Source organism: Silurus meridionalis, chromosome 22 (assembly GCF_014805685.1).
Source record: "Silurus meridionalis isolate SWU-2019-XX chromosome 22, ASM1480568v1, whole genome shotgun sequence".
Taxonomy (NCBI): domain Eukaryota; kingdom Metazoa; phylum Chordata; class Actinopteri; order Siluriformes; family Siluridae; genus Silurus; species Silurus meridionalis.
The window spans coordinates 463,652-477,500 of NC_060905.1; the positions used below are offsets into that span (position 1 = coordinate 463,652).

General features: G+C 47.0%; 1 protein-coding gene across 1 annotated transcript in view; it reads left to right on the forward strand.

Annotated features, from left to right (window-relative positions):
• Nucleotides 1–11,681: 11,681 nt before the first annotated feature.
• Nucleotides 11,682–13,849, forward strand: part of LOC124376338 (keratin, type I cytoskeletal 13-like) — a 4,225-nt gene continuing 2,057 nt past the window's right edge. The window contains exons 1-4 of the mRNA XM_046835383.1: nt 11,682–12,197; nt 12,650–12,732; nt 12,938–13,094; nt 13,470–13,631. Of these exons, the coding sequence (XP_046691339.1) occupies nt 11,817–12,197; nt 12,650–12,732; nt 12,938–13,094; nt 13,470–13,631 (783 nt within the window). The 5' untranslated portion in view covers nt 11,682–11,816. The remainder of the gene's footprint in view (nt 12,198–12,649; nt 12,733–12,937; nt 13,095–13,469; nt 13,632–13,849) is intronic.

The window sequence follows — 13,849 nt, forward strand, 5'->3', positions numbered from 1 at the left end:
AGGCTTCGGCGACATAAAAAAAGTCGACATAACCGATAAAAAATGCTTAGAAAAAGCGAGAATTTGGCGGTTCCACTTCAAAAACGTCGACTTAATAGGGTTGTCGAGGTAACCGAGGGTGAGATAACCGGGTTCCACTGTATATTGTGAAAAGCAGTGGTCCTAGAACTGAACCTTGTGGCACCCCATAATTCACTTGCATTAACCTGGATAGCTCTCCTTTTCAACAATGAAAAACAACAACTTTTCTTAGCGTGAGCCAACATCTTGAGGGTAACAACCTGGCTGGCGTCACTTGTTGCTGTTCACCTTTACTCACAGCTCACGCACACACATACACACATTATATTATATTATAATAATTATTATTTTTGGGATCTACAGGGAATGTTTTAAAGATTAACCTGTCGATCGCCTGACCACTTATCTAAGGCAGTGAATACCATAATATTTTGTGTTATGCCTTTTGCCTTGGCACCATCACTGGAAAACTTTTTTGCCTTTTCAAAAACATCCTCTACAGACGGAGTGCGCATGCTCGGATTGACTTTACTTTTCTCCGCGTTCTTCTCATATTTAGAATGGCAATTGGGATGTTTGGATTTCAGGTGATAAATTAAACCCGACTTGGAGAAACTCTTTGTAAATACACCCCCTCTTGAAATTTCAGCATTGCATGTTTTGCACATCGCTCTCTGTGGGTCTTTCTCCGAGATATTGAAATAAGTCCACACCGCAGACATGTTGGCTCTTATTGAGATAACCGTGTGCTGGCTGTGCTTTTTTATTGGCCACACAGTCATATGTGTACAGTGTGTACATCAGGGGGCTCAGAACACAACCCTGGGGAGCTCAAGTGCTGAATGTGAGGGTGGATGAAGTGTGTTTGCCCACCAGTACGGCTTGTGGTCTGTCTGTCAGGAAGTTGGAGATCCATTGACACAGCGGCGGGCTGAGTCCCAAGACCTCCAACTTAAAGGTAAGCATGAAGGGGATTATGGTGTTGAATGCTGAACTGTAGTCCACAAACAGCATCTTTGCATAATTTCTGTAGTCCAGTTGGCTCATCATTGTGTGCAGAAGATTTGCGTCGGTTTCTCAGTAGTACAGTTCTAGTGGTACGTGAACTGTAGAGGGTCCACTGTGTCTTGTGGTGATGCAGTGATGAAGTCTCTGACCAGTCTTTCAAAGCACTTCATCACTACTCCCGCAGGGCTACAGGGTGGTAGTCATTGAGGCAGGTGGGCTGGGGCTTCTTTAGGACAGGAACAATGATGGACTGTTCGAAGCATGAGGGGACAACAGACTGTTCCAGTGAGAGGTTGAATAACTCAGTGAACACCGGTGCTAGCTGGTCATCGCAGGCTTTCAGAACTTGACCTGTGATGCCATCTGGTCCTGCTGCCTTCCTGGTATTCAATCTCTTGAATGCCCTCCTCACGCTCTGAAATGGTAAACGTGTGTTTACCTTTTCAGCTCTCTCTGCATGCATGCTGTTTGTGCTGTTTGTGCCACTAGCGCCGCTAGCGTGGTTAGCTGCAGCCTCGAAGTGAGCATAAATGATGGCTCGTCTGCCAGAGAAGCGTCCGCATTCCCCATTCTAGAAGATGGCGTTCTATAGTCTGTGATGTTTCTTAGTCCCTGCCAAAGGCTCCTAGAGCCACCATGTTGGAACTCCCATAGCACCGCTTTGCCTTCGTCACCGCTCTGCGTACACTGTAAGACGCAGCCCTGTACTCGTCCATGTCCCCGGTGGCAAACCCCGTGTTGTAGGCAGCGGAGTGGGATCTCGGAGTATCGCGGATGGTTGGGAAACGTTCTGATGGTGGTTTTTTGCACCATATAATCCGCTAGTTTCACGATGTATCCCACAACTGCTTACGTAAACATGTTGACATCATCAGAGCTGCACCTCAACAAGTCCCAGTCTGCATCATCTAAAGCGTCCTGCAGAGCGGCCACCGATTGGTCAGTCCAGCGGGCGACCTCCCTCTGAACCGGAGCTTCCTGTTTCCTGCTTTTTTGTTTGTAAACAGGCATGAGGAAGACGGCAGCATGGTCCGATTTCCCGAACGATGGACATGATTGTGCCTTGTAGCTGTTCTTAAATGGTGTGTAACAGTGGTCCAGTGTCCTTTCGCCCCTGGTGGGGCAGGTGATGTGCTGCTGAAAGTTCAGTAGTGTGTGCTTGAGGTTGGCACTGTTAAAATCTCCCACCACAATGAACGCAGCATCCCGATGCTGTATTTGGTGAAGAGTTATTGTCTCATGTAAGTCCCATACTGCAGTGTCTGTGGAATATAAACGGAATATAAACAAACTTTTATCAAGTGGACAGTCAGAATGTGTTTTCCATGTTATCTACGCTGCCCGTGGTGTCTTTTCTGATCAGGGAAGAATCACACAGCACACAGCATATGTTTTTCTTTAATTTAATGCAGATAACAGACAAGTATATATATAAAAAAACCTGAGCTAAAACTGTTCCTGATTGGGTAAGAAGACATAATAACTAGAGATGTGTGAGTCCAGATAAAGACTTCCTGTAGACCTCACATACTCACATGGTAAAGATCCTGTAGACATTGAACAGATAACAGGAATGTGTTTAGAGAACCAGTGTGAGAACCATCTTAACACTAACATACAGTTATCAAGATAAACCATATGAGAGCTTCTACATCTCCACTGTTGCTCAATGAGGCGCTTTAGAGCAGAAAATGCAGTAACGTCAGATCCGGTGTTATTCGCTAAAACAGACTGCCCCAATTTATCTCATAATTATGAGATAATAAGTTATAATTATGAGATCCTTGCTGTGATTTTTTTTTCTTTGTGAAAGCACTGCGCTTCCGTATGAATCTCACCAGAGTCCCGACTGCACATTGACATTAACTTTCACACAACAATAAAGAGACTTAATAATCCATATCCTTCTCTCTCTCTCTCTCTCTCTCTCTCTCTCTCTCTCTCTCTCTCTCTCCCTGTCACCCCTATTTTCTCTCTCTCACATACATACATACATACATATCTATGCACACACATTTAAACAATTTAAACACACACACACACACACACATACCTATTAAATGAAAACAACACACACACACACACACACACTCATTATAGCATAATGTTTACATGCCGTTTGTTGCTGATCTCCGGGACTTGCTCTATTTGCACATTATTCTGTGAATCCATTGGTCACTGTTCACTTTATCTTGATTGCTGCTACCATAATTAATTTTTTTTTTTTGTTTTTTTTTACACTATTATAGGATTGCAAAATTCTGTTTATATTTGTTTACATTTCTGCTACTGTGCACCTTATCCTGTCATGACAAGTTTTACTGGCGGAGCTACTGCTGCTTTTATTTTTATATTTTGTGTATTGTGTATTGTCCTGCACTGTCTTGTGTTGTCTTTTGCACTGTCTTGTGTTGTCTTTTGCACTGTTTGCACCAGTTGCACACATGCACTTTATGTGGTGAAGATCTTAGTTCATGGCCCTGTGTTCTTCTGTACTGTGACTGTTGCTTTTATGTTGTTTTATGTAGCACCTGGGTTCAGGAGAAACGTTGTCTCATTTCACTGTATACTGCATCAGCTATATATGGTTAAAATGACAATAAAAGCTTCTTTACTCTCTTGACACACACACACACACACACACACACACACACACACACACACACATATACCTATTAAATGAAACACGTCAATACGTCAATATTTCTACTGATTCCAGTGATTAATGAAGTAATTAGCTAAGAAAAACTTTTTCTTTATTAAAGATCAACAATAAATAAACAAATGTACATCATTTGATACATTTTTTAGAAATATTTATTTTATTGCTGAAATTGTATCTAAAAATAGAATCTAAACCCATTTAGTGCATTTAATTGTCATATTACATCAAAATGCAAATACAAAAACACATATATATATATATATTAAACCATAAATAAAAATATAAAAAAACAATTCTGATTGCAGTAAAAAGTAAACGCACTGTACAGTGATTTCTTTATATTACAGTTTGAAATGATCCCAAAAGTTCTGTTGTTTAGTTTTGGCCTGAATCCTGTGGAAGTCTGTTTCCACCACATGATCATTTCAATTCAAGTTTTTTCTCATAATTCTGACTTTATTTCTCATAAACATCCAACATGTTTGTGATCCACCAGTGACCATGTTGTGGGCCAGAAGTGTGAAGCTGTTGGTGTATAAATGAGGCTCCTCTGCTTCATCTGACTTGTTCCGTCTCCTCCAGAGCTGATTGTTGGAGTTTTCTCCAGGGATCAGAGGCTCAGTTTAACACCATGTGATTCTCTTGATTGTAGTCGATTTCATTTTCAACTGTGAGAAATAAAGTCGGAATATGGCAAAAGAAAATTATGGTGAAAATAATTAACATAATTTGCCTTGTGTGTGTGTGTGTGTGTGTGTGTGTGTGTGTGTGTGTGTGTGTGTGTGAGAGACAGTCTATGGGAGACCCAATTCATACTCAGTATTTAAGATCTCACACAATCTGGTCAGAGAGGGTTCATTAATTCAGTTGGACTTTTTCTCTGGCTCTACACCTCTACACCTCCACATCTCTACACCTCCACACCTCTACACCTCCACATCTCTACACCTCCACACCTCTACACCTCCAGATCTCTACACCTCCACATCTCCACACCTCCACATCTCTACACCTCCACATCCCTACACCTCCACACCTCCACATCTCTACACCTCTACACCTCTACACCTCCACATCTCTACACCTCCACACCTCCACACCTCTACACCTCCACATCTCTACACCTCCACACCTCTACACCTCCACACCTCTACACCTCCACACCTCCACATCTCTACACCTCCACATCTCCACACTTCCACAACTCCACATCTCTACACCTCCACATCTCTACACCTCTACACCTCCACATCTCCACACCTCCACATCTCTACACCTCTACACCTCCACATCTCTACACCTCCACACCTCTACACCTCCACACCTCTACACCTCCACATCTCTACACCTCCACATCTCTACACCTCCACACCTCCACATCTCTACACCTTTACACCTCCACATCTCTAAACCTCCACATCTCTACACCTCCACACCTCCACATCTCTACACCTCCACATCTCTACACCTCCACACCTCCACATCTCTCCACACCTCCACATCTCTACACCTCACACCTCCACATCTCTACACCTCCACATCTCTACACCTCCACATCTCTACACCTCCACATCTACACCTCCACACCTCCACATCTCTACCTCCACACCTCCACATCTCTACACCTCCACATCTCTACACACCTCCACACCTCCACATCTCCACACCTCCACATCTCTACACCTCTACACCTCCACATCTCTACACCTCCACATCTCTACACCTCCACACCTCCACATCTCTACACCTCTACACCTCCACATCTCTACACCTCCACACCTCTACACCTCCACATCTCTACACCTCCACACCTCTACACCTCCAGATCTCTACACCTCCACATCTCCACACCTCCACACCTCCACATCTCTACACCTCCACATCCCTACACCTCAACACCTCCACATCTACACCTCCACACCTCTACACCTCCACATCTCTACACCTCCACACCTCTACACCTCCACATCTCTACACCTCCACACCTCTACACCTCCACATCTCTACACCTCCACATCTCCACACTTCCACAACTCCACATCTCTACACCTCCACATCTCTACACCTCTACACCTCCACACCTCCACATCTCTACACCTCCACATCTCTACACCTCTACACCTCCACATCTCTACACCTCCACACCTCTACACCTCCACACCTCCAAATCTCTACACCTCCACACTTCTACACCTCCACATCTCCACACCTCCACATCTCTACACCTCCACACCTCCACATCTCTACACCTTTACACCTCCACATCTCTAAACCTCCACATCTCTACACCTCCACATCTCTACACCTCCACATCTCTACACCTCCACACCTCTACACCTCCACACCTCCACACCTCTACACCTCCACATCTCTACACCTCCACATCTCTACACCTCTACACCTCCACATCTCTACCTCTACACCTCCACATCTCTACACCTCCACATCTCTACACCTCTACACCTCCACATCTCTACACCTCCACCTCTACACCTCCACATCTCTACACCTCCACACCTCTACACCTCCAGATCTCTACACCTCCACATCTCCACACCTCCATCTCTACACCTCCACATCCCTACACCTCCACATCCACACCTCCACACCTCTACACCTCTACACCTCCACATCTCTACACCTCCACACCTCTACACCTCCACACCTCTACACCTCCACATCTCTACACCTCCACCTCTACACCTCCACACCTCTACACCTCCACATCTCTACACCTCCACATCTCCACACTTCCACAACTCCACATCTCTACACCTCCACATCTCTACACCTCTACACCTCCACATCTCCACACCTCCACATCTCTACACCTCCACATCTCTACACCTCTACACCTCCACATCTCTACACCTCCACACCTCTACACCTCCACACCTCTACACCTCCACATCTCTACACCTCCACACCTCCACATCTCTACACCTCCACACCTCCACATCTCTACACCTCTACACCTCCACATCTCTACACCTCCACATCTCTACACCTCCACACCTCTACACCTCCACACCTCTACACCTCCACATCTCTACACCTCCACACTTCTACACCTCCACATCTCCACACCTCCACATCTCTACACCTCCACACCTCCACATCTCTACACCTCTACACCTCCACATCTCTAAACCTCCACACCTCTACACCTCCACATCTCTACACCTCCACACCTCTACACCTCCACATCTCTACACCTCCACATCTCCACACCTCCACATCTCTACACCTCCACAACTCTACACCTCCACACCTCTACACCGCCACACCTCCACACCTCCACATCCCTACACCTCCACATCTCTACACCTCCACACCTCCACATCTCTACACCTCTACACCTCCACATCTCTACACCTCCACACCTCTACACCTCCACATCTCTACACCTCCACACCTCTACACCTCCACATCTCTACATCTCCACACCTCCACATCTCTACACCTCCACATCTCTACACCTCCACACCTCCACACCTCTACACCTCCACATCTCCACACCTCCACATCTCTACACCTCCACATCTCTACACCTCTACACCTCCACATCTCTACACCTCCACACCTCTACACCTCCACATCTCTACACCTCCACACCTCCACACCTCTACACCTCCATCTCTACACCTCCACATCTCCACACCTCCACATCTCTACACCTCCACATCTCCACACCTCCACATCTCTACACCTCCACACCTCCACATCTCTACACCTCCACATCTCTACACCTCCACATCTCTACACCTCCACACCTCCACATCTCTACACCTCCACATCTCTACACCTCCACATCTCCACACCTCCACATCTCTACACCTCCACACCTCTACACCTCCACATCTCTACACCTCCACACCTCTACACCTCCACACCTCCACACCTCTACACCTCCACATCTCTACACCTCCACACCTCTACACCTCCACACCTCTACACCTCCACATCTCCACACCTCCACATCTCTACACCTCCACACCTCCACATCTCTACACCTCCACATCTCTACACCTCCACATCTCTACACCTCCACACCTCCACATCTCTACACCTCCACATCTCTACCTCCACATCTCACACCTCCACATCTCTACACCTCCACACCTCTACACCTCCACATCTCTACACCTCCACACCTCTACACCTCCACACCTCCACACCTCTACACCTCCACATCTCTACACCTCCACACCTCTACACCTCCACACCTCTACACCTCCACATCTCTACACCTCCACATCTCCACACCTCCACATCTCTACACCTCCACACCTCCACATCTCTACACCTCCGCACCTCCACATCTCTACACCTCCACATCTCTACACCTCCACATCTCTACACCTCCACACCTCCACATCTCTACACTCCACATCTCCACATCTCTACACCTCTACACCTCCACATCTCACACCTCCACATCTCTACACCTCCACCTCTACACCTCCACACCTCCAAATCTCTACACCTCCACACTTCTACACCTCCACATCTCCACACCTCCACATCTCTACACCTCCACACCTCCACATCTCTACACCTCTACACCTCCACATCTCCACACCTCTACACCTCCACACCTCCACATCTCTACACCTCTACACCTCCACATCTCTACACCTCCACCTCTACACCTCCACATCTCTACACCTCCACCTCTACACCTCCACATCTCTACACCTCCACATCTCCACACCTCGACACCTCCACACCTCGACACCTCCACATCTCTACACCTCCACATCTCTACACCTCCACATCTCCACACCGCCACACCTCCACATCTCTACACCTCCACATCTCTACACCTCCACACCACCACATCTCTACACCTCCACATCTCCACACCTCCACATCTCTACACCTCCACACCTCCACATCTCTACACCCCACACCTCCACATCTCTACACCCACATCTCTACACCTCCACATCTCTACACCTCCACACCTCTACACCTCCACACCTCACACCTCCACATCTCCACACCTCCACATCTCTACACCTCCACATCTCTACACCTCTACACCTCCACATCTCTACATCTCCACATCTCCACATCTCCACATCTCCACACCTCCACATCTCCACACCTCCACATCTCCATCTCCACATATTCACATCTCCACATCTCTCCACACCTCCACATCTCTACACCTCCACATCTCCAGAACTCTACACCTCCACATCTCCACACCTCCACACCTCCACATCTCCACATCTCTACACCTCCACATCTCCACATCTCCACACCTCCACACCTCCACATCTCCACCTCCACATATTCACATCTCCACATCTCTACACCTCCACACCTCCACATCTCTACACCTCCACATCTTCACACCTCTACACTTCCACATCTCCACGTCTCCACACCTCCACATCTCCACACCTCCACATCTACAAGTCTACATCTCTACATCTCTACACCTTCACATCTCCACACTTCCACATCTCCACACCTCCACATTTCTACACCTCCACACCTCTACATCTCCACCTCCACACCTCCACATTTCTACACCTCCACCTCCACATCTCTACATCTCCACATCTCTCTACACCTCCACATCTCCACATCTCCACACCTCCACATCTCTACACCTCTACATCTCCACATCTCTACATCTCTACACCTCCACACCTCCACATTTCTACACCTCCACATCTCCACATCTCTACCTCCACATCTCCACACCTCCATCTCCACATCTCTACATCTCCACCTCCACATCTCTACACCTCCACATCTCCACCTCTACACCTCCACACCTCCACACCTCCACATCTCTACACCTCCACATCTCTACCTCCACATCTCTACACCTCTACACCTCCACATCTCTACATCTCCACATCTCCACATCTCCACATCTCTACATCTCCACACCTCCACATCTCCACCTCCACATCTCCATCTCCACATATTCACATCTCCACATCTCTACACCTCCACCTCCACATCTCTACACCTCCACATCTCCAGAACTCTACACCTCCACATCTCCACACCTCCACACCTCCACATCTCCACATCTCTACACCTCCACATCTCCACATCTCACACCTCCACCTCCACCTCCACATATTCACATCTCCACATCTACACCTCCACACCTCCACATCTCTACACCTCCACATCTTCACACCTCTACACCTCCACATCTCCACGTCTCCACACCTCCACACCTCCACATCTCCACACCTCCACATCTACAAGTCTACACATCTCTACATCTCTACACCTTCACATCTCCACACTTCCACATCTCCACACCTCCACATTTCTACACCTCCACACCTCTACATCTCTACACCTCACACCTCCACATTTCTACACCTCCACACCTCCAAATCTCTACATCTCCACATCTCTACACCTCCACATCTCCACATCTCCACACCTCCACATCTCTACACCTCTACATCTCCACATCTCTACACCTCCACACCTCCACATTTCTACACCTCCACATCTCCACATCTCTACACCTCCACATCTCCACCTCCACATCTCCACATCTCTACATCTCCACACCTCCACATCTCTACACCTCCACATCTCCACACCTCTACACCTCCACATCTCCACACCTCCACACCTCCACATCTCTACACCTCCACATCTCTACACCTCCACATCTCTACACCTCTACACCTCCACATCTCTACATCTCCACATCTCCACATCTCCACATCTCCACATCTCCACACCTCCACATCTCCATCTCCACATATTCACATCTCCACATCTCTACACCTCCACACCTCCACATCTCTACACCTCCACATCTCCAGAACTCTACACCTCCACATCTCCACACCTCCACACCTCCACATCTCCATCTCTACACCTCCACATCTCCACATCTCCACACCTCCACCTCCACCTCCACATATTCACATCTCCACATCTCTACACCTCCACACCTCCACATCTCTACACCTCCACATCTTCACACCTCTACACCTCCACATCTCCACGTCTCCACACCTCCACACCTCCACATCTCCACACCTCCACATCTACAAGTCTACACATCTCTACATCTCTACACCTTCACATCTCCACACTTCCACATCTCCACACCTCCACATTTCTACACCTCCACATCTCACACCTCCACACCTCCAAATCTCTACATCTCCACATCTCTACCTCCACATCTCCACATCTCCACACCTCCACATCTCTACACCTCTACATCTCCACATCTCTACATCTCTACACCTCCACACCTCCACATTTCTACACCTCCACATCTCCACATCTCTACACCTCCACATCTCCACACCTCCACATCTCCACATCTCCACATCTCTACATCTCCACACCTCCACATCTCTACACCTCCACATCTCCACACCTCTACACCTCCACGCCTCCACACCTCCACATCTTCACATCTCTACACCTCCACATCTCCACATCTCTACATCTCCACATCTCTACATCTACACATCTCCACATATCCACATCTCTTCATCTCCACATCTTCACATCTCTACATCTCCACATCTCTACATCTCTACATCTCCAAATCTCTACATCTCCACACCTCCACATCTCTACATCTCCACACCTTCACATCTCCACATGCTCCTTTTCAGTTGATGAGCTTTAAAGCACTTTCACTGTCACACAAATGAACAGAAGTTCAGATGTGGAATGAAGCCCTTGATGTACATGCAGTGAGAGAAGGAGGAACGTGAGAAGAACTCTGTCATGAGCTTCTGATTCTACAGAAGTTATATGAATGGTATAATCATCGAGGGCAGTGTTCCTGTGGAGATAAACATCAACACTATGTTCATTTACACATTCACACTTTATACAATTAAATGAGGTGTTTCAGGGTGTGGACCATCTGTGACTGACACTGATTGCGTGTGTGTGTGTGTGTGTGTGTGTGTGTCTGACTGGATTTACCTGTGTTACAGTAGCAATGTTGTTTTTATAAGGACATGGATGACATTCCTGGAGGTCAAGTTCCACTGCTAAGCCCAGTATAAAAAGGAGTTTTGAAGGTTAGATCCATCACTCTGTGTGCTTCGAGTCCATTTATCAAACGCCAAAAAGTTTGAAGCAAAAGAACGGCATCATGACATCAAACTTCTACTCCAGCACCTCTGTGAGCAACCGATCCTCCAGGTTGAGCCGAATCTCGAACACATCCCGTGCCGTCAGCGTGTACGGAGGAGCAGGAAGTTCTGGTGTGAGGATCTCCTCTGCACCCTTTGGGTTTAAGCAGGTGGGACACAGCACTGCAGGTTCAGAAGACTCTGTGATCATCGTAAATGAAAAGCTGACGATGCAGAACCTGAACGACCGCCTTGCCTCATACCTGGCAAAGGTGCGATCTCTGGAGAAGGCCAATGCAGATCTGGAGCTGAAGATTCGCCAGTTCCTTGACAGCAAGTTAGCACCCAAGGCTCGAGACTATTCTGCCTATTGGGCCACCATCAGTGATCTGCAGAACAAGGTAACCTCAATCACTGCTCCATTTCTGCTCCATCTCTGCTCCATCTCTGCTCCATCAATGCTCTATTACTGCTCCAACTCTTTTCCATCTCTGCTCCAGTACTGCCCATGACTCATCACTGCCCTGCTTTGCATATATAGAATATTTTAATTGTTTAAACACTTAATGTGGTGAGAACATTGTTGCTAGGCAACCGGATCTACCTCAGATAGACTTCAGATGTGTTGGATAATTAGTGAGTAAATAAATAAATAAATAAATACAGTATACAGTGTGAACAGCTGATTAGAAATCTTCTACATGTAATATTACACTGTGATTAACACGTGAAGTAGAAGTTATTGTTGATGAGTGAAAGTGGAATCGAGTCAGAGCCGTCATCACAACCCTCAGCTGTGAAAACATCTTCTCAGTGAAGCAGTAATGACCGTTCCCCTGGTACTGTGTTGTAGATCTATGCAGCAATCCATCTGAAGGGAGGCGTGCTCCTCAGCATGGAGAACTCGCAGCTGACCAGGGAGGACTTCAGGATTAAGTGAGTGGATGTTTCTCCTCAGACACCTGGTATACAGCTGAAACAGGAACCAGGCTCTTGCTAGTTCATCATATACAGCATCAGATGTAACTCCGCCCATAATTCGGAGACGGAGATTTGTGACCAGTTCATTGTGTCATATCAGGTTTCATCATGGTTTCTTTCAATCTGTTCATGAAATGTTTTAATTTCTACCTTTATTGAGGTACGAGCACGAGGCAGTGATGCGCCAGACAGTAGAGGGAGACATTGCTGGGCTGAAGAAGCTTCTGGAGGATCTCAAACTGTCCAAGAAGGACCTAACTCTGCAGCTGGATAGCCTGAAAGAGGAACTTGCTTTCCTCAAGAAGAACCATGAGGAGGTGAGGAATGAGCTACAAGGAAAAACATCTGTAACAGCTGTATATAATGGTAGTTAGGTCACTACTTGTCTCAGAGCAGTGCCTCATGTGTGGCTGAACAAGTCTGGTGTCTAACAGTAATATATACAACTTCCAATGACAAAGACGAACTGTAAAAGGTGTGTCTCCAGTCATTATCGCTCTCTCTCTCTCACACACACACACACACACACACACACACACACACACACACACACACACACAGGGCAGACATGAAGTCAAACCTAAACGTTTGCATTAGTATAATGTACATGTACGTTGTGCAGTTATTTGTGTGTGTGTGTGTGTGTGTGTGTGTGTGTGTGTGAGATTAATAAATAGAGGTATGTGTTGTAGGAGATGTCACTGGCGCGTCAGCAGATGGGAGGGCAGGTGCACGTGGAGGTTGATGCCACACCTCAGGAGGACCTCAGTAAAGTTCTGGCAGAGCTGCGTGAACATTATGAAGCGATCACTGCTAAAAACAAGAAACAAATGGAGAACTGGTTTAAAGCCGAGGTTGGATCAACATAGTGTATTATTATTATTATTATTATTATTATTATTACACTTTTCTTCACTATGGAGAACGTTTAAATTATACAGTGGAACCTCGATACTCATGACCTTGACACTAACGACCTCGATAGTTCACGACTTTTCATTTGGAACTGGACTGAGAGTAACTCGCGAAAAACCTGACCGTTCACGAGAAGCCGCGAGAGACGCGAAAGTCC